The sequence below is a fragment of the Gekko japonicus genome, unplaced genomic scaffold (assembly GCF_001447785.1).
Source record: "Gekko japonicus isolate JY-2015 unplaced genomic scaffold, Gekko_japonicus_V1.1 scaffold4541, whole genome shotgun sequence".
Lineage (NCBI taxonomy): Eukaryota > Metazoa > Chordata > Lepidosauria > Squamata > Gekkonidae > Gekko > Gekko japonicus.
This window is the reverse complement of record NW_015172686.1, coordinates 37,179-59,908: the sequence shown is the minus strand read 5'-3', so window position 1 is coordinate 59,908 and position 22,730 is coordinate 37,179. Positions and strand designations below refer to the sequence as shown.

Here is a 22,730-nt window from a genome sequence, read left to right as displayed (position 1 = left end):
GTATTTCTGTCATCAATATAGTCTTTACTAAAAGTAGCTGATCTACATTGTCTGGAAAACAAATAGCATGCTCACTGCTGTGCTTGCAAAAGTTTGTTACTTGTCTATTCTGTTTGTGTTCCATGTGCCCGATATCATTCCCAAGATGTCTGTTTGGCTCTTTCTCAAATTTTAACTGTCTTTTTAATGTGAGTGTTACTACTCCTTTATACCTATAACTTTTAGTGCTTTATGATTTCTTCCTGACTGTAATATCACCCAATGTACATATTGTATTAATGGTTGCATAAGAAATTATAAGACCACATTGGAAATAAATGCTTTTGTGAATCCCAAATGGACTGTAATTTGCTTTCCTTTGAACCCAACATTTACAAATGCATAATGTATAATTTGCATTCCTGGAACTTTCCTGGAGCATTCATCTTTATTCCTATTTTACAGCCCCAAAGAAATCAATTGCACATTCTAATTGCATGCATAAGAAAAGAATGATCAAATGGTACATAAGCAAGAAAGCTACTTTACCTCCATATCATGAACAGTCAGAAGAAGAGACTGAGGTCTACTCGTTTCTTCATTTGAAGTTCTCTTCTTAAACTGCAAAATGCAAGGGAGTCCCCTCCATACCTCTGCCCATCTCTCTATGAAATATCCTCTGAAGTGACTACCAGAGGCCTTGATAAAATATCAGGAATGGCACATGTGTTGAAATGCTCCAAGGAGCATTTTGATTAAGGACTCTTTCTCTAAAGCCTTCAGAGAGCATCCTCAGACCCTTGGCCATGAATCATTCACTCACATTTCCTGGACCCAATAACCCTCTTCATATTCTTAAGTTCTTCTGTAACTCAATCACTTTTCCAGGGAATGTCAAAAACTGCTGCTCAGTCTTTGTTCAACCGGCCCAACCCAAGCTATTCCCATTGGTCAGGTAACTCAGTTAAACTAAGTTGTCTGGCTTTCCCCAGTGATCCCACCTAGAATGTCGATATTTGATCCATGCCTGACATGGATTTGGAACCTTGCATAGCATTGGGCAATTATACCTTCCCTTCTTGATGTCTAGTCACTTCTAAGTGTTTAAAAACACTGAAGCTAAAAATCCCTTCGACTTTGCATTTTTTTCCACCTTCCAAACCATTGCCACTGCTGACATCTTCAGATGCCTTTCCCATCTTTGTAGTTAGCTCTACTCCTAACTTTCCTCCATTGCTGAAATCACTGAACTCTGTCCTCATACCTTTCTTCCTCACTTGATCCCAAGGAATGAAGAAACAGAACAGTGGTGCCATGGGAATAGATTTTATTCACTCTGTGTAGATTTGGAATAACACTGACACTGCAAAAAGGTATAGATCCCCCCACCCCGAAGAAGCACTGAGCAGAATGCTTTGGGGTACATAAGATGAATGAAAATCATTCCCATGGCACCATGGTTTTGTTTCTACATTCCTTGGATTATTGCTGTGGCCCTTCCTTTTCTTCCTGACTTCTTTGTTTCATCATCAGTTTCATAGTTGGTATCTTTTGGGGCTTCCTACCATCCTGCTTGGGGGACCAAATCAAACACTTCCAGGTAGTCGTTAAAGCAGTTCCTTTCTTGTTTTTAATAACAGTCCTGAATTCATATTTCATCAATAATATCCAATAAGGTATAACTTTATTGTTGTGTAATTTAAAATGGCAATACTTTTAAAAGCCCAGCAGTCTGTATCAAACCAGCTCCCCTTTCTGGCCTGGCCATAATGGTCCTTAAACAGCCTGGAAAATTGATATAATGGGCAAGAAAAAAAAATAACATCACCCAGGACACACGGTCCCTCTCCAGAGCAACATGAGAGATTAAAGGCTTAAGATGGCAAAACTTCAGGGCAAGATTTTAACCTTTCCCCTTCCTTCACAATGCTGTTATTCCATCAGTGATCTAAATCTATCATAATTCTGATTTAGTCAGAAAGGTAAAACAGGTGGATCAGCATTGTTTGAAGTATCATGACTGTTCCAAACTGCAAAATTTTAATGATGATGAAGCCCCAAGATATTTATTTGTTAAACAATACCAGTGCTATGATTGTCTGCTTTGGGAGACTGATGAGCACGGATACTTAAAATTTAAAACATTGTCAGAAATGTCACGACTGCTGTAAATTATGGGATTTTAATGAGGACAGAGCTCCAATGATTTTATATTGGAACAAAAATGAAAAGGCTCACAGGCACTTTAAGGAAAAGGTGTTCTTGTCGCAAGGGGTGAGATCTTTTAATATTTATAATATAAAAAAGAATGTATGAAATTCCATTGATATATTTATATTTTTCTCTATTTCAGTTCTGATGGGACCCTAGAAAAAATGTGGCTATTTTAAGAGGTTCTCACAAAAAGGATTTATTGTGCCTTATGCCTTGTATGTATATCACCATCTTTGAAAAAAAGATTGTATTCAATACAGGTCGCGTGGGGCCAGTGCTATTTAGACCAGAGATCCCATAGTCCAGCTCAGAGTTCTTGATCATGATAGTGCCCACCCATCAGTTCATTGTGACGTGGCTGCTTCCTTATATGAATAATAATAATAATTTTTTTAAAAAATTATATGAGGGAAATGACATCAGGATGTTTTTTCTTTCCTGCAGTATATCTGGGTAGATCATTATCACCCCTGCAATTAACAAAATCACTACTATTATGTCTCTATCTATATGAATAATAATAATATTTTTTTAAAAAAATTATATGAGGGAAATGACATCAGGATGTTTTTTCTTTCCTGCAGTATATCTGGGTAGATCATTATCACCCCTGCAATTAACAAAATCACTACTATTATGTCTCTATCTATTCCATGTTCCTAAAGAAAATCAACAGCTCCTAGAAAAACCATTCTCCATGACCGAAGGATGCTATTAATATTCCCTGAATCATTCACGGCAGGGGGTGAGGATTGAGAAGGATACATCACTTGGGGCTCTGAGTCAATGAAAGACAGGATGTCAATTGGCTGCATGATCATTCAAGTCGGGGTACTTAGAAACTCTTAAAAATATTGTCAGAATAGCTGAATTGGTGTCCAAAAGGAAATGTTCACCCAGGATGGTGGTGTTTGCGGTGCTGGCATTAGGGTTAGTCCCTTTGGCATTGTGTAAGGTTCCTCTGTGCCCCATCACAGAGCCTCTTCCTATCCTTCACAAATACTATAAATCAGGGGACTTCATCATTGCTGGCATTACGTCCCAGATCTACATTGATCCACATCCAATAACATTTAAAAATCGTCCATCTGAGGAACTGTTCAATGACTTTTTGTAAGAAAATGGTCTTTTAACCAAATTGTATACATAAATTTGATTGAGATTTAGAGGGGTGGAGAAAGGTTGGGCCTGTATTTTGTTCTCTCTCCCCATTCTTGATTTCCAAGTCCAGGGGCTGTTCCTATGTGTTGACTTCTCCTTTCATACTTCCTAGTATAATTTTAGCCTTATATCTGTTACGTCAGCCACTTTTCAAGATTCGTTCAGCAGAATGATGTTTCTACTATCACAATTTATTGTGACAGGAGATACTCAGCATTCCATTCTGCTGGTGAAGGATCAGATTTGCAGTTTATGGGGGGAAATTAATCTGATGGCTCTGAATGTGTATGCATGTCTTTTTTTTTTGTTCTTTTTGCTCCATGGAATAGATTTGTATTTATTTCCTTCTTCCCTGGGGGTAAAGATATTCTTAATCTTTTCAGAGCATTGAGGTATTATACATGCTGGGGTTTTTTCAAATATGACCCTTCATGTTCTACATGGGTCATCTTTCTGGTGTCTTGGTTAAAGATAGCTATAGGTAGTAAATGCTGGGCTGGAATCAGACAGAAGAAACCTTCCCTTTCAGTTTGAGGTTCTCTGCCTTTATTGCAGGATCCTGACTCAGAACTACCAGCAGGTCCTAGCCTTGGACTTTGCTGTAAAGGAAATCAATGAAAACTCCCAGATCTTACCCAACATCACTCTGGGCTTTGACATCTACAACAGCCATTTCAGTGCAAGCTGGACCTATCTGGCCTCAATGGAACTTCTCTCCACACGGGACAGATTCATCCCCAACTATAAGTGTGATGGCCAGAACCATCCGGTTGCAGTCATCACAGGACCAAACTCTGACATCTGTCTCCACACAGCAGCCATTCTCTGTATCTACAAGATCCCACAGGTAAGGTTTATGAAGGGAGAATGAAACTTCTTGTCTTTCAGATATGGTTTGGGGACCAAAACTGGCATTACTGTAAAGGTAGGTACTTTTCATGGGCAATTTCAAGGGAAAGGAATTCATTACATGCTTTGGAATGTATGAATTGAAATGATACATAATTAATGGGGGGTTTTGTATGTAGCAATGACATAAGAATGTAGAGCCACTTTTTCACATTATGGCAAACAGTGACTTTAGTTGACAAGCCACGTTATTCATTCAGTAATATGTTATGAAGAATAAATTCAGCCTGATTTTAGTTTTCAAATGTCTTTCCCTTTCTTTCCCTATTCTTCTTTGCTCAGATATCTTATGGTTCTGCACCAGAGATGGACAACAAAACACAATCTATTTTCTTCCACCATATGTTCCCAAATATGGTCCATCAAAATCTGGGAATTCTTCATTTATTGCTGTATTTCAGGTGGACGTGGATTGGGGTGATTTCTCTGAATGATGAGACTGGAGAAAGATTTGTACAGGACATAGTTCCTCTGCTTTCTCAGAATGGCATCTGCTTTGAATTTGTAGCAACAATGCCAGCAACAACATTTTCCAGTGAACTTGCAAAACTAATGACTGAAGGGATTGAAACATACAAACTAGTCATGGGAAGCACTGCTAAAGTTTTGGTCCTACATGGTGAAATTCAGACCATGATAATTTTAAGATCCTTCCTCCGTCTCCCTGAATTTTATGATATACCAGTTGAGGCTAAAAGTAAAATCTGGATTTTGACAGCTCAGATGGACTTCACCTCACTTCCCATTCAGAGAAACTGGGACATCAGTTTTATCCATGGTGCTATATCCTTTGCAGTTCACTCAGTGGAGCTCTCAGGATTCCAGAAATTTCTCCAGGAGAAAAATCTTACCTCTGAAAAAGAAGATGGCTTTATCAGACAGTTCTGGCAACAGGCGTTTCTATGTTCATTCTCCAACAACACAATAGATGCGGAGGGTGGGGAAATCTGTACTGGAGAGGAGAAACTGAAGGATCTTCCTGGATCTATTTTTGAAACAATCACAACTGCCCACAGCTACAACATCTACAACAGTGTCTACGCTGTGGTCCATGCTTTGCACATCATGTGGTCCTCCAAATTCAAATACCGAACAACCATACCTGGTGGGAAATGGAATCTTCTGGATCAAGACTGGTGGCAGGTGACATTCTAATCATACTCACTTATTTCTTAAATGTATTTATTACTTAAAATATTTGTACCTGCTTTTCTCTAGGAACCTGATATGGCTAGCATACAAATCATCACAGCAACCATCTAGCACTTAATGAAATCTTGCATTTTCAATCACTATAAAGCATCCTAATGCAGTCAAACAGTCAATATAATCATCATCATCATCATCATCATCATCATCATCATCATCCCTCTCAACCAAATAATGTGGTGATGGGGTCAGTTTATGACTGTATATTTCCATCAACCTCCAAGAAGCACTGTCTGAAACACTCTTAATAGGTCCCTGGAAGTGTGGAGTGAATGTGGTTTCTAAACTTCCTACCAAGTAATTTGCACAGTGACTTAAATTCCCTGTAATGGGCTGTAAGGTACTCTGTGGAAAGCATGCTGAGAAGGAAGGGACGGGAGCAATGTTCCCTCTAAGCTATGGAGCCCTGTGAGCAAAAATTCAACTTTGTGAGCTATTGGCATTAAAGTTGTGAGCAGGAGATTTGGCTGCTGCATAAATTAGTTTGATCTGGAGCCCTCCTTCCTGAGCTAAGACAAAAATGTGTGAGCCAGAGGCTAAAAAATTGTGAGCTAGCTCACACTAACTCAGCTTAGAGGGAACACTGGACGGGAGCAGTGGGTTGCTGTGTTAAGCACTAGATGAAGCTTCCTAGTCATTTTCAGAGAAATCTCATTTAACTTTCATCTCAGAACACCAGTCCAGAGATTACACTGGCATAGACCAGCATAGCTAATTCTGCAGAGTAACCTAGGGAGATAACTTGTGAGTTAAGACATGCTCTCTGTCAGACCCTGCAGCAATCAGTTCCCAACAACTTTCATCTGAAGAAGTAAAGTTTATTGGTTACAGTAAAGGCAGTTCATCTGTGCACACATTCTATGTTAAGACTGGCTAGAAGCATGCGTGAAAGGCAGACATACATAATTCAAAGAGGGACTTTGATGGCCTATAGCCAGTCAAGGGTTAGGTAAAATCCTGCTGCAGTTTCCGGAAACTAGTACCTCCAAGGTACTAGTTTTTTGCCACGCAGTTTCGGCTGGAAGCCTCGGTTGAGCCACGGGAGTGCTACGCTTCCCAGATGTGCTGGTGAGATCGCGCCCGGAAACTCCGGCTGTTTTCCGTCTCACTTGTGTGGCTTCTGTTACGTGTGACCGCAGCCCTAAAATACCAACCTTCCACCCCCATACTTATGGCAGCTAAACCAGAGGCCGAGCTGACACTTGCAGTTTCCATGCCAACCTGTCTCTCCATTAGCAAAAATGGGTCCAAGAGCATCCCTCAGTGTCTTTGCTTACTCTCCCATCCAAAACTGGCAGGCTCATCCCAGTGAGCTCCATCTTCTTCTTCTTCTCGGGGATTCCATTTCATCTTGGTCACCCTCAGCCATTTGAAGCAAAGCTTGAAGGTACTAATTCAGGACATCCAGAGGAGCCTCTAGAACTTTAGATAAAGAAATGATAGGAATGGATATATCATCTAGGATTTCATTACAGCCAACTCCCAATTAATACACTTTGACCTAAATACTGCAGAGCAAAATGAGACAAGATGGACCCTGGAGGGTCTCTATTATGTCCCAGTCACCTCACACTTCTGTGATGAAAGAGATTATTGAGCTCTCTTCAGGAAAGAACAGAGCACATTGAAAGCTGTAGACTTCATGGTTACTGCAGCTGATCTCCCAAGACACTATGAATTGTCAAACACCGATGACAAGTCTAAGAAAACCAATAGGTACATGCTGCTCTTTTGCATTTGACACTTAGATAAAACAACTGCCAAACCACCTTTTCTGCTATATCTGTCTGAAGCACAGTTCAAAGACAGAGGCACCATCCAGGCATATCTGAAGCTGCTTTGCCTCACTCCACTCTATCACCCTACCCAGAATATGATGTTTGGGCTCTTGACTATCATTGCCTATATTCTCTTTAGCCCAAAAAAGGTGGTATAACTGATCCTTTCTCTAATGCAGCTCTTTCAGAAATGTTGTCTTTTGCAGATTCACTGGCTGTAGTATTAGAAAACTTTATTGGTGTTATGGTAGATTTCTGTGTTTGAATTCTTTTGTTCATGAAACTAGTTTTAATTCCTCTTTCTTACCAACTGGGATGGTTAAAGCAGCATAATGATATTTTCAGTTTTACCACTATATGAGGAAGGGGGAATATAAGGTTCACCTTGACCTGGATAGCTCATGGCAAGCCAGATCTTATTAGGTCTGTGAACTTAAACAGAATTGGCCTTGGTTAGTACTTGGATGGGAGACAACCAAGGAAGCTAAAGGTTGGTATTCAGAAGTAGACAATTACAAATCACTTCTGTTCACCCCATGCCTTGAAAGCCTTACGTGGTCACTATCACTCAGCTGTTTCTTGACAGTATGTTGCACTGCCATGTGGGACCTCCTATATGACAGTTTTTAAAGCAGCCATTAGTGTTTTCTGGTGTGTCTCTGTTTTGACTTTTTCTTTTAATGTAATAAATTCCGTAAGGCTCCAGGTTGAGGCTGGGGGTAAAAGTAACACAAGTTCATATTTTTGAGAATGTGTTACATATTTCCATATATCATTCATCCTTATGAACCAATTTTACTTTCTCACTCCCCATTTAGCTCCACCAGTTTCTGAGAAGTTTTTCTTTCAACAACAGTGCTGGGGAAAGAATTTCCTTTAACCAAAATGGTGAATTAGTCACTGAATTTGATATTATCAATTGGATCACATTCCCAAACCAGTCCTTCCATAGAGTCAAAGTGGGCAAGACAGACTCAAAGGCTCCCCCCAACAAAATGCTCCTCATTCATGACAAAACCATTGAATGGCCTATGGTGTTCAACCAGGTATGATTGCTGTATCTTCTGGGATATATCAAGTTGTAATGTTGAAATAGCAGTAAAATGGTCACATATGACAGTTGTCTTCTATGCTTGTTCCATTCATTAGGGGAGTATCATTTGAGCCTCATTTTCTCCTGAAATTTTGTTGTGCAAAGTTTTGGGGGAAAACCAATACTTTATTGTGCATTTGGTTGTCCTGTCTTCAAGATACTTTGTGTGTCTTCAAAGGGAAAGGGATTATAAATATATTGATCCAGGTAAACAGAAGGCACATAGGAAATACTACCAAGTGTAGCAGTATCCTGATTAGCTTGACCAACCAACATGTGACAGATTCCATCACAGGGCAGCATATTATGGTTTCATCTGTCTAAATGTTTTCATGGCATAGGACACTGAACAAAGCCTTGAGATGGCAGGTATAATTTTAAAACCTCAGTTTTGTCCCACTTTTCTAAACATTCACTGTAACTTAAAGAATAACAATAAAATAAAAAATATAGAAACCACAAACAACCAAATTAAAATAACTGCAACTAATTAAACTAATCCCATAGCTTGTCCAATCAAAACAATGGACACTGAAACTCTGAAACCCCACCACCACCTGTATAGCATTTCAGAAACTTTATGTGATCCACAAGGTTTAGGGGATGAACCATCTTAAAGGATCAAGCACCAGTGTAGCAAGGTACAACAGCTGCACCCAATTCGGTTGTTCAGTAGATTGTAACATATTCACAAGTGAAGTTATAGTCAGCAGTTTCCCACAAGATCACCAGTCTGTTGCCCAATGCAGTGGAGTAAATCTGCAAAACATCCCTTTTTATTAGTGGGGTTTAGTACAACCTGGGACAGTCGTCTAGATGCTCTGGAGGACAATAATTCCTGAATATAGCCAGACAAGGTAGATTCATCAACACTGAAGTCCCCCCACACAATGACACAGGTGGTATCCTTCACAAATTTCTTATCACACAAACCACCTCACCCAGAGAAAATATTGCTGAGCTAGGAAACTGCAGAACAGGAAGGTCCCTTAACTGTCCTTCAGACCCACTGCTAGCTAATGGTGCTAATGATGTCCTTTCACTGTGGAAAGAGAAACTCTCCCAAGGACTGCAACCATCCCATCCCATTGCTACGAGACTCTTAAGGACGATAGAACGTTCGACCATCTCTTGCACTCCAAATTGTCTCTAGAGGTCATGCCATCATGCCATGCCAAATCCATTTATCTTCTATTTGGGCTAGGTGCAGCCTCTTTCTGTTTGCAATGAGGATTGTCATACTGGTTATAGCAGGACAAAGAAGGAAGGGCAGCCGTTTTGCTGTTATGATTGCCTTGCATGTCCAGCAGGAAAGATTTCAAATGAAAAAGGTAAGAGATTGAAGCACTGGATATATTGAGTGTAATTTAATATGTGCATGTAGACCTTTGGAGCAATCCAAAAAATGTCAACCAAAAAGTAAGTCCCATTTAATTCAATTGTGCTTACTTCCAGAAAGTGTTCTTAGGATGGCCGCCTAAGATCCTTAATGTTGAACGCTTTTCTACTCAGTTCCGTGGTTACTAATGAAAAACTAAAGATGACCAGATATGCAAGTGCTCTTACAAAATAATATCTCAGTTGACTGGGGGATGGGGAGGAAGAAGAACAGCATATCCAGAAATTCTAGAGGAAACAATGTAGTTTGTAATACTTAGAGTGTGTGCGTGGGAAGCACTTCACCACCATCTAGGGAAAACTTGTATGCTTTGGAGGCACCACTGAGCCTAAGAATTCCTACAAGTATAATTCAAGGTAGGCAGAAAATTTAGTTGTCTGACTTCATCTGAGCAGCACTCTGAAGATCCTTGCAAATTGCAATGAACTCTGCAGAGAACATTCATGTACATAAATGATTCTTTTTTTTTCAGACTTAAATGAATGTTCTCGGTGTCCTGAAGGTCAGTATCCAAACAAAGACCAGAATTTATGCCTGCCAAAAGACTTAAGCTTTTTGTCTTATGGAGAACCTTTGGGGATGAGTTTGGTCACTCTCGCTCTTTCCTTCTCTTTCATCACAACTTTGGTGCTTGGGATCTTTATTAAGCACCGGGACTCTCCCTTAGTCAAAGCCAACAACCGGGACCTCACCTACACTCTCCTCATCTCCCTCCTGCTCTCCTTCCTCTGTGTTTTGATGTTCATTGGCCAGCCTGGGAAGGTGACCTGTCTCCTTCGACAAACGGCTTTTGGCATCATCTTCTCGGTGGCTGTTTCTTGTGTGTTGGCCAAAACAGTTCTTGTGGTTCTGGCTTTCATGGCCACAAAGCCAGGGTCCAGAATGAGGAGATGGGTAGGGAAAAAGCTGTCCGGTTCCATTGTCATTTCATGTTCCCTTTTACAAGGTACTATTTGTACTGTGTGGTTGGTGACATCTCCCCCCTTCCCAGATTTTGATATGCATTCCGTGACTGAGCAAATTGTGCTGGAGTGCAATGAAGGGTCCGTCACCATGTATTACTGTGTCCTGAGCTTTCTAGGCTTTCTGGCCATCATCAGCTTCACCGTGGCTTTTGTAGCCAGGAAGTTACCTGACAGTTTCAACGAAGCCAAGTTCATCACCTTCAGCATGATGGTCTTTTGCAGTGTTTGGGTGTCCTTTGTTCCGACCTACTTGAGCACCAAGGGAAAATCCATGGTGGCTGTGGAGATCTTCTGCATCTTAACCTCCAGTGCTGGGCTACTGGGATGCATCTTTTCCCCAAAATGCTACATCATTCTACTCAGATCAGAGCTGAACACAAAAGGACAGCTAATTAAAAGAAAGGGTTAAATCTTATGACTATATCCCTAGAATATATCCTGTTGGAATCAGCAGTAGTTAGGGCATGACATCTATTTTTTCTTCTGGAGCATTTCTTTCCTCATTACAGTCTTCAATAAATGTTGCCTATCTACTTAGTCTGGGAATGAAATAGAACATTCACAGCTGGGTTTGCAAAAGCTTGTTAATTGTCACTTCTTTTTATGTTACCAAAAGCCCCAAATCATTCCCCAAAAGCTTGAGTCTGGCTCTTTTAAAAATTTTAACTGACTTTTTATTGTGGGTTTTACTCCTCCTTTATACTTGTAAAAGTTAGTGCTTTGCTATTTCTTGATGACTTTAATATCACCAGATTTCCAGAATGTATCAATGGTTGCATGATAAATTATTAGACCTCCTTGGAAATAATTGCATTTGTGAGTCCCAAACGTATTGCAGAGTGCTTTCCTTTGAACTCAGCATTTTCAAATGCAAATATTTTGCATTCCTTGAACTTTCCTTGAGCATTCTTCTTTATTCCTATTTTCCAGTTCCTAAGAAATCAATTGCTCATTCTAATTGTATGTATAAGAAAAGACTGATCAAATGGTAGGTCAGCAAGAAAACTATTTTATCTCCATAGTGTGAACAGTCAAAATAAAGACTGAGGTCTACTTGTTTCTTCATTTAAATTTTATTCTTAAACTGTTACATGCAAGGAAGTCCACTCTGTACCTCTGCAGATGTCACTGTGAAAGATCATCTGAAAAGATTGCCAAAGACTTGGATAAGGTATCCCATTTGATACCCAATTTGATATCAACATTTGGGTGGGCATTGCAAATGGGAGGAATTTTCTGGACACACAAAATTGGAATGCTGGAGTGTTCCAAGGAGCACTGTGTTTAAGGGCCATTTCTCCCATGATCCCTCAGACCCTTGGCCATGAATCATTCATTCAAAGTTCCTGGACCCAATAACCATATTGTAAACTTCTCCTGTAACTCAATCAGTTTTCCAAGGAATGTCAAAAGCTGCTGCTCAGCCTTTGTTCAACCAGTCCAACCCGAGCTCTTTGCTTACTCAGGTAACTCCATCGAACTATCAAAGTAATTCTGCTTTCCGCAGTGATCTCACCTTGTTACCCCTTCCTGCTTTGATTTAAGAAGTTGAAACTCTGCTTTCAGTTTCTGGAGTTAATTAGCTAAATGGCAGGCATCAGCAAGAGGTCATCCTACTAGGGAAGATCATCATACCCATTTTTATGGGGATCTTTCTATTTATGAGAGCTCTTAATAATCAGTCCAAGAGTAAAATAGAGAATGTTTTGTTGAAGAGTATTTAGGGAATTTAACATAGAAGATGCACACATGTAAGATACACACATACAAGATTTATGGAAAATAAAGAGAGGAGCAGGATAATTGGGAGGTAGAGTTAATAGCTTCCTTTCCTAAAGATGTCCATGAAAAAGGAGAGATGGCAAAAGAACCAGTGTTTCACTGAGAAGAACCCAGTGTCCTGGTGCCCGGATGGCAGGTGGTGAAGACAACCCTGGTGGGACCCCTAACATGGCAACAGAAGGCAACTCCCCTGGCCCTGAAGACAAGGCCCTAAACCTTACTTGTGGCAGTGGTGGGGCTTGAAAGTGGGCCAAATAAATGAGACGGCCAAACAACAGAAGCCTCCAACAGAGCCAAGAGGAGGCAGGCCACACCATTGCTGGCAAGCCAGGAGGGGAGGCTGTTGCAGCATTCACTGTGGCCTCACCTTGTGCCCACTCTCAGCTGCTTCCCCATGGCCCCCACCCAGGCCAGCCCAAGATGCCAACGGCCAACACACCAGAGGACAGGAGAGCCGCCATGGGCCCCAAGGAAGCACCACCGACCCCCTCCTGGAACAGTGCAGTATGGCCACACCCCACCCACCTGGGACGGTGTCAGGGCTTAAGAGGGGAGGTGGGGCTAAGAGGTGGGAGGTGCTAGATGCAGGCAGTGGGGAGTGGGGTAGGATATAAGGCACACAATTTGGAAATTGAGGAGGAGAGAGACTGGGGAGAAGGAGCAGCCACATGCCAGAGAGAGAGAGAGGACCCTTACCTAGCAGGGTAGGAGAAGGGTGGTGAGGTAACCCTTTCCCTGACCCACATCTGACACTTCTGTGCTCCTGGGGGAAAAGGGGGTATGAGAAGTGGCTCATGGTCTCATCAGCCTGCAGGTGACCCTGGCGACTGGCAGGGAGGCCCAAGTGTGAAGCGGAACCCTGACACCCAGAATACTGGGGTTGCATGTTGGTAGGCACCAGTGTTCCCTCTACGCTGAGTTAGTGTGAGCCACCCCACAGTTTCTTAGCCTCCAGCTCACAGATTTTTGTCTTAGCTCAGGAAGGCTGGCTCCAGAGCAAACTAATTTATACAGTAGCCAAATCGCTCACTCACAACTTTAATGCCAGTAGTTCACAAGATTCCACAGCTTAGAGGGAACATTGGTAGGCGCCCCAAATGACATGAACACACAATGGAGTAAAATGCAATTTGGGTTGGGTTCCTGATTACTCCTCCAGTGAGTGAAGGACTAATGGATTGCTAATTTAAACTAATAAAAATGGAAACAATACTGCTTGACGAGCCCCCTGGGCTTGGGGTGTGGGAAGGTAATAGCAGTCAGAACGTTCGATTGTGAAGGAAATGTGGGGAGGAAAGGAGATCAGGTTGATATGATCAGTGAAAGAAATAACTCTTGGGTAGGGCAAGTCTATTGTCCGGAGTATGTAGATGTTGACTAGGGGCGGGGGAATCACAGCTGTCAGAGCAAAATTGCAAGTGCTTCCCAGGGATTCTTCTTAGGCATAATTATGGGGCCTGCCAGTCCTGGTGTCCATCTTTGTGTTCACTTATGTAAAGTTGCCTAGTGTATGGATTTCTGGGGTACCCCATGGGGTCCATTGCTATGTAAATTACCTGTCCCGAGAGACAGGGGGTTGGCATACGTACAATCTAGTATAGCCATATTTAGACTTCCACTTCCCCCCTAAGTCTGCCCTGAACTACAATTCAAACACACCAAAGGGAACCAGCAAGCTTCTCCTTTGCATGCCTGCTGTGCATGCCTGCTGTGGATCTTGAAATTTGCACAGCATTGGGGCAATTATCCAATCCCTCCTTGATGACTAGTCACTTCCAAACATTTAAAGCCACTGAAACTATAAGTCCCTCTCACTTTGTATATGGTTCTTGTTATGTATTGGGACTGAAACATTCCACAACTGTTCTACCTGAGACAGGCTGAGCTTGGAGCCCAAGAACAATAGCTCACCAGGACTCTGGAAGTAACCAGCCAAGAGGTAATGTTATGTAAATAGCCTATCGTTGGGAGTGGGGTGTGTTCGGGTGTGGCTTTTGCATGCTATTTAACAGGGCTGCTTCCCTGGGGTTTTCAGTCTTGTTCTTGCTGAAATCACTAATAAAGTAGAGCTGATCACTAGACTTGGGGTCTGCTTATCCATGGAACCCACTATTTAACAGTGGCGATGAGGATGAGATCCGGTTGAGCCAGCCCAGCATCCATCTGCACTGCACCGCATATCAGCTCCAGTGCCACGCGCATCACATCGCAACCAGGACTATGGCTTCCACTGCAGAACATCTGCCGGAATCTGACCCCGCTTACCCAGAGCTTTGGGAAACCTGGATGGAGCGGCTCAAGTACTTCATACTGTTCCAGGACATCAAGGGCAAGGAGAAGAAGGCTCTCCTGCTCAGTTCCCGTGGAATCGCAACCCTGAGGCTAATCCAGGGCCTCATTGTGCCCACCACACTCAAGGCAGACACTTACGCCGCCTTCATTGCAGCGCTCATTGGCCATTTTGTGCCTCAGCCCACGAAGATGGTGCGCCACGTGAACTTGTACATGCATCAGCAAAAGTCCAATGAGACAGTTGCCGACTTCGTGGTGGACCTTCGCCAACTGGCCCTCACATGCGAGTTTTCAACTCTCTATGACACCCTCCTCGACTGGCTCATGACAGGCATCCGAGAGGAAAAACTATGCTGAAAGCTCATTGGCCATGAGGGCCTCACACTAGGAAAGGAGCTAAGCAAGGCCACCGCCTTCAAGGAATCCAAGCGAGACTGCCAGGCCTCTGCTGAACACCAGGCCTCCACCCCTTCGGCTTTTGAGGCGTCAGATGAAGAAGAGACCCATCAGATTCGCTGCCCAATTCTCCATGACTTCTGCCACCACCAGTCGTCCAGCGGAGACTGTCACATCAATGCCCTGTGCCAGCTGCGGAGAGGCCCATGAGGGTCACTCCTGCCATTTCCGAGACACTACCTGCAGGGCCTGTGGCAAGACAGGCCACATCACCCATGCCTGCCACTCCAAGGGAGCCCAGAGACACACCGCCACGCACCAGAAATCAGCGGGTCTGCACACCACTGCCGTCTGATACTACATTGGCTAGAGTCTTCAGCTGATATTTTAGTTCCTAAGTTATCAGCCAATTTAAGAGTAGAAAATTTACGTTTTGGCAAAAAAATTATTTCAGAGCATGAAATATTGGGCAACATATAAGAAAATACTGTTTTGTAGCTTATGTATTAACCCTCTCTGGCCTGAATTCTTCCTTTCTTCCTCATATTTCAAGCCATGTTAGACAAATACTACTTAAGACCTATAGATCAGAGGAGTGGAAGAGAGGGGGAATGGAAGGAAGGAAGGAAGGAAGGAAGCAAGGAAGGAAGGAAGGAAGGAAGGATGGAAGGAAGGAAGGAAGGAAGGAAGCAAGGAAGGAAGGAAGGAAGGAAGGATGGAAGGAAGGAAGGAAGGAAGGAAGCAAGGAAGGAAGGAAGGAAGGAAGGAATGAATTGTGGGGAAATTTTTATATCATTAACCAGTATTCTCTGTCTATCATAATTCTGATTTAGTTGGAAAGTGAAAACAGGTGCAAAAGCATTACAACCTGAAATTCTCCATTGGTTTTATAAAACGGAAGAGTGACCCTGATCATATTAATGATTCTTAATTTATAAGTCTAAAAACTTAAGTTTAAAAGTTTAGAATGCCAATTTATTTTATGATTCAGGCATCTTTTGTATGGTCAAATCTAGCTTGCGACAACTTGAGTTAGGCCTGACATAGCCATGACTATCTATTTTATAATTTCTTTTGGATTGTATTATTGGGAAATGCTTCTAATATTGTATGCCAATAAAAGGTATTTGAATTTGAATTTACAACCTGAAATAATTAAGATTAACTGGAGAAGGAAATGGTCACTGCTCAAATGTTCTGTTGTTTCCAAAGAATCAATCAAACTGAACAAACTGGGTGATAGAATAAAATAATCAATAACACTGACCCCACATCTGAAGAAGTGAGCATCGTCTCATGAAAACTCATACCTTGCCACGAATGTTAGTCTTTGTCCAGCCATGGGGATTGCTGGCCCTCACTCTGACACTTTCGACACCACCATAAACCCTCACAACCCTGCAGGAAGCTCTGGGTCCCTCCCCGTGCCATGGTTTAACCCAGGGCCCCAAAAGCAACTTAGTGTGCTGAAGGGGCTAGAAGCCACACTGAAAAGGCCAAAGGCCATCAAGCCACATATCAGTTGGCTGTATGAAACAATCTAAGCAGAGAGACAAGCCAGCAGTGTGCACAGAATGGCAAGACCTCGTCTGAGGGAGGAGTGAGGCATGACAAATGCATCAGGGTCCCATCAAAGGGGGAAGAAAAACATGACGAATACAGTGGGGCCTGAAATGGCAAGTGCTGCTGTACATGGGTGGGGCACACAGAAGGGAAGGCAGTGGACATGGAAGTACACGAATAAGCACTCATGCACATGCACAAGTGAGGATTTTTTTAAAAAAACAACAAAACCCGCGCACCGATGAGTGTCTGGAGGACAGACCGTGGGGTGAGCACTGTGTGTCTGATCGTGTCACTGAGGAATAAATAAATCCAGGTAATATTTGAGGCATGTCAACAGCGCTATAATCACGCCATCTGATTGCCATCTTAATCAACTGCGCTCCCAAGGAGAAGACAGCAGTGGGGGGCACTCCAAAATCAATGGGTTGAAATTAAACCAGAAGAGTTTTCGGCTAAGTATTAGGAAGAACGTCCTGACAGAGTGGTTCCTCAGTGAAACAGGCTTCCTCAGGAAGTGGTGGGCTGTCCTTCTTTGGAGGTTTACAAACAGAGGCTAGATGGCCATTTAGGCATATCATGAGAGGGAGGCCAGGAAAGGTTGCCTCAGTGCTTAGTTCCTGTGGCCCTTTCTTACACTCCCGGGGAAATGCTGATTGACACTTTGGGGACAGGAAGCAATTTTTCTCTGAGCCACTTTGGCCAGGGATCCTGGAGGTTTTTTGTCATCTTCTGGGCATAGAACAGCAGTCACTGTGGGTGTGGAGGGGAAAGTATTTGTGAATTTCCTGCATTGTGCAGGGAGTTGGACTAGATGACCCTCGAGGTCCATTCCAACTCTACGGTTCTATGATGCTATGATTCCAGCACCCCTGTGCCACAGCATGGGGGTAATACCAGTGAAAGGTGAAGGTGGGGCATGACAGTCTTTAAGGTGCTACTAGGCTCTTGATCTGCTACAGACAGACTAACAGGGCTACCCATCTTGACCTACTGCCCTGACAAAGACCAATACATAGAAAGTCCCCCTTTCTATCAACCCTGCAGTCAACAATGAACAATTAATAACTTGGTGGTGATTAGAGGAGCTTGACATTGCTTAGGGTCTCAGTGTGTCTTCATCTGGTCTTGACAGCTTGCATTTTCTTTCTGGTTGCTGGTGAAATCCACAGGACTGTCCCCTTTGAGATGCCAATAAAGGATGTTATACATCTTAATTCTGGTAGCAAAATCTTAGGCTTCCCCTTTCATGTGTAATGGCTCATGGTTTATGACTTTTGTAATGGGGGAAAATAATCAAGTGGAAGTATAATATCCTTAGTAGCATCTCAAGTGGGACAGTCCTGTGGATTGCACCGGTAAACAGAAAGAAGATGCAGGAGGCTCTAAGTCATGTCAACTTGGCTTAGAGGTCCCATCCCACAAGTCCCTTTGATGACATGGAAGGTGCTTGAACCCCACCCCACAGTCACCAGGAAATGCAACTGGAAGGACTATGCAGTCCTTTCACTTCCTGGTACCCAGCCCTGACACCACGAAACAGCCTCTAGGTAAGTCTGCAGCCACTGCAGTCCCCTCCCATGGCCATTCCGAGCACAGAGATCCCCTGCTTGTAACAGGGGACTGGCAACACTAAAGGGATCATATAGTCCAGTTCAGAAGAGCTGATCTTGAGAGAGCCCAGCACCAGTTCATTGGGACAGGTAGGCGCTTCCTTGTACACATAATAATAACAATTTAAAAAATCCATATGAGGGAAAGGACAGCAGGATGGGATTTTTCCCCCCCCTGCAATATGTCTTGGTAGATTATCATCAACCCTGCAATTAACAAAATCACCACCATTAGTTCTACGTCTGTTTCATGTTCCTAGAGGAAGCCAATGGGCCCTAGCAAAACTGGTATCCATACTGAAGGATGCTATTAATATTCCCTGAAACGTTCAGGGCAGGGGGATCCATCAGTCTGAGTTCTGAGTCAGTAAAAGGTGAGATTACAGTTAGCGGCATGATCATCCATGTTGGGATACTCAGGAACACTTGAAAACATTGTCAGAATAGCTGAAGGAAGGAAATGTTCACCCAGGATGGTGGTGTGTGTGGTGCTGGCATTAGGGTTAGTCCCTTTGGCACTGTGTAAGGTTCCTCTGTGCCCCATCACAGAGCCTCTTCCTATCCTTCACAAATACTATAAATCAGGGGACTTCATCATTGCTGGCATCACGTCGCAGATCTACATTGATTCACATCCAATAACATTTGAAAATCGTCCATCTGAGGAACTCTTCAATGAATTTATGTAAGAAAGTGGTCTTTTAACCAAATTGTGCACATAGATTTGATTGAGATTTAGAGGGGGGGAGAAAGGCTGGGCCTGTGTTCTGTTCTCTCTCTCGATTGTTGCTTTCCAAGCCTAGGTGTTGACTTGTCCCTTTATACTTTCTAGTATAATTTTATATGCATTGTATCAGCCACTTTTCAAGGTTTGTACAGCAGAATGAGGTCTCCTCTATCATACTTTATTCTGCCAGGAGAAACTCAGTATTCCATTCTACTGGTTAAGGAGCAGATATGCAGTTTGAAGGGGTGGGGGGAATTAATCTGATTGCTATAAACATATATACATGTCTCTGTATTGTTCCAATTTTGGTATATGTGTTGCCGAAGCGAGCACATATATACGTCTTCCTTCCTTCCTTCCTTCCTTCCTTCCTTCCTTCCTTCCTTCCTTCCTTCCGTCTGTCTTTTGATGCCTGGACTAGATATGTATTTATTGTTGAAAGAATATTTATGCCTTCATTCCTGGGGGAAAGGATATTCTCGTTCTTTTCAGAGTATTGATGTATTTTACACAGTATATTTTCTCAGATATGACTCTTCATTTCTTTGGCCGAGTGCAGACTGGTAGTTTGAAGCGGGAGGGAGTCATGGCAAAAAAGACCCAGAACAAACTGTTCCGGGTTTTACCGTTCACACTGCAACGACCGATGCAAGAGCATACCGGGAGGAGGAGCAAGGGAGCGTTCACACTGTTGGCCTGGAGGCACAACTGTAAGGCACGGCTTTCTTTTTGGTAATCTGGAGATATGTGCTTATGCGCATAAGGGCACAAGAAAAATGCGGCTTTCGGCATTCACACTTTGTTGGTGCGGGATGGACATGGGATAATCATGCTTTCCAGGGTTTGATACCACTTTCACCTAAACTCAGGAGGGAAGCGTTTCAAGACGGGTTGAGTATGACTGGGAAACGCTGGACAGATGTGCCTGTGTGAACGGCCCCTTTAATCCGGATGTGGAACATTTCTGAAACATGCCTATATTGGGGCAAACTGCCAGTCTGAACTCGGCCAATGTGTGTCATCTTTCTGGTGTCTTGGTTAAAGATAGCTACTGATACAAATTTTGCTGGGCTGGAATCAGAAAGAGGAAACCTTCCCTTTCAGCTTGAAGTTCTCTGCCTTTATTGCAGGTTTCTCACTCAGAACTACCAGCACATCCTAGCCTTGGATTTTGCTGTAAAGGAAATCAATGAAAACTCCCAGATCTTACCCAACATCACTCTGGGCTTCAATATCTACAACAGCCATTTCAGTGCAGGTTGGACCTATCTGGCCTCAATGGAACTTCTCTCCACACAAGGCAGATTCATTCCCAACTACAAGTGTGATGCCCAGAGCAATCTAGTTGCAGTCATCACTGGACCAAACTCTGACATCTGTCTCTACACAGCAGCCATTCTCTGCATCTACAAGATCCCACAGGTAAGGTGCATGAAAGGGAGAATGAAATTTCTTGTCTTTTACATGTGGAGACCAAAACTTGCATTACTGTAAAGATAGGTACTTATCATGGGCAGCTTCAAGGGAGAGGAATTAACATACAAAATGAAGTGATAGAGTTTTTGTGTGTAGCAATGATATAAACTGTAGACCCTCTGTGTGCCATTACTGCAAACAGTGACTTTATGTGAGAAGCCAAATTATACATTCATGTGGAAACCAAATTTGTTTTGAAATGTCTCCTATTCTTCTGTGCTTAGATATCTTATGGTTCTGCACCAAAGATGGACAACAAAACACAATCTGTTTTCTTCCACCATATGTTCCCAAATCAGGCCCATCAAAATTTGGGGATTCTGCATTTATTGCTGTATTTCAGGTGGACATGGATTGGGATGATTTATCTGAGCGATGAGACTGGAGAAAGATTTCTACAGGACATGGTTCCTATGCTATCTCAAAATGGCATTTGCTTTGACTTTGTAGCAGCAATGCCACCACCAATATTTTCCAGTGAATTTTCTGAAATGTTGGCCGGGGGGGTTGAAACATACAAACTTGTCATGGGAAGCACTGCCAAAGTTTTGGTCCTACATGGTGAAATTCACACCATGATAATTTTAAGATACTTCCTCCGTCTCCCGGAACTTGAGGATATACCAGTTAAGGCAACAGGTAAAATCTGGATTTTGATAGCTCAGATGGACTTTGCCTCACTACCCTTTCAAAGAAACTGGGACATCGCTTTTGTCCATGGTGCCCTATCCTTTGCAGTTCACTCAGCGGAGCTCTCAGGATTCCAGAAATTTCTCCAGGACAAAAGTCTTACCTCTGAAAAAGAGGATGGCTTTATCAGACAATTCTGGCAACAGGCGTTTCTATGTTCATTCTCCAACAACACAATAGATGCGGAGGGTGGGGAAATCTGTACTGGAGAGGAGAAACTGAAGGATCTTCCTATACCTGTTTTTGAAACAATCACAGCTGCCCACAGCTACAGCATCTATAACGGTGTCTATGCTGTGGTCCATGCTTTGCAGGCCATGTGGTCCTCCAGATTCAAATACAGAGCAACCGTACCTGGTGGGCGATGGAATCTTCTGGATCAAGAGTGGTGGCAGGTGACATTCTAATCATACTCACTTATTTGTTAAATGTATTTTTGGCTTAAATTTTTTGTGCCTGCTGTCTCCTAGGAATGAGAGATGGCAAACAAGCAAACCTTCACTGGGACATTCCAGCACAAAATTAGTTCTGACAATTTCCATCACTATAAAGCATCCTATTGCAGTTGAACAGATGCCATCATCATCATCATCATCCCTCTCAACCAGTGTTCCCTCTAAGCTGTGTTAGTGTGACCTAACTCAGTTTTTTTTAGTCTCTGCCTCACATATTTTTGTCTTAGCTCAGAAAGGATGGCTCCAGATGCAGTAGCCAAATCGCTCACTCGTAACTTTAATGCCAGTAGCTCACAAAGTAAAATTTTGGCTCACAAGACACCACAGCTTAGAGGGAGCATTGCTCTCCACCAAATAATGCAGTCATAGGGTCAGTTTATGGCTGTAAATTTCCATCAACCTCCAAGAAACACTGTCTGAAAAGACTCTTAATAGCTCTTTGAATGTGTGGAGTGAACATGGCTTTTAAACTCCCTACCATGTAATTTGCACAGTGACTTTAATTCCCTGTAATAGTCTGAGAAGCATTCTGTAGAGAGCATGCTGAGAAGAAAGTGACTGGAATAGTGGGTTGCTGTGTTATGCACTGGTTGAAGAGGCTCAACTGTGGTAGACATCTTGGTATAACTATCAAAAACTCGACGATAGTGGGAAAACCAGTCCTGGGTGCTGATCTGGGCTTCAATCAAGGGCATTGTGTTTCCCATACCGAGAGACACCAAGTTCCAAAACCTTGGCTCATTTTTGTCTCGGGCTGCAAGGCATAGATAAGCACAGCTAATTCATCAGCGTAAACGAGGGAGATAACTTATGAGTTAAAATGTTTTCGCAGTTTCTGTGCCAACATAAGAACATAAGAGATGCCAATGTTGGATCAGGCCAAAGTCCCATCTAGTCCAACACAGTGGCCAAAGATACCAGGTGCCATCAGGAGGTCCACCAGTGGGGCCAGGACATTAGAAGCCCTCCCACTGTTGCCCCCCCCCAAGCACCAAGAAGATAGAGCATCACTTGCCCCAGAGCCCCTAT

At 42.8% G+C, this 22,730-nt stretch overlaps 2 protein-coding genes across 2 annotated transcripts in view; both read left to right on the top strand.

Moving 5' to 3' along the window:
* Positions 1–870: 870 nt before the first annotated feature.
* LOC107119308 (vomeronasal type-2 receptor 26-like) lies at positions 871–11,116 on the top strand. Its single transcript, XM_015421779.1, has 7 exons — positions 871–934; positions 3,171–3,306; positions 4,024–4,201; positions 4,546–5,406; positions 8,069–8,296; positions 9,548–9,674; positions 10,215–11,116. Exons 1-7 carry the CDS (start codon positions 871–873, stop codon positions 11,114–11,116), a joined length of 2,496 nt encoding a protein of 831 aa, XP_015277265.1.
* Positions 11,117–18,235: 7,119 nt separating this feature from the next.
* Positions 18,236–22,730, top strand: part of LOC107119307 (vomeronasal type-2 receptor 26-like) — an 11,746-nt gene continuing 7,251 nt past the window's right edge. The window contains exons 1-4 of the mRNA XM_015421778.1: positions 18,236–18,290; positions 18,903–19,038; positions 20,325–20,502; positions 20,781–21,641. Of these exons, the coding sequence (XP_015277264.1) occupies positions 18,236–18,290; positions 18,903–19,038; positions 20,325–20,502; positions 20,781–21,641 (1,230 nt within the window). The remainder of the gene's footprint in view (positions 18,291–18,902; positions 19,039–20,324; positions 20,503–20,780; positions 21,642–22,730) is intronic.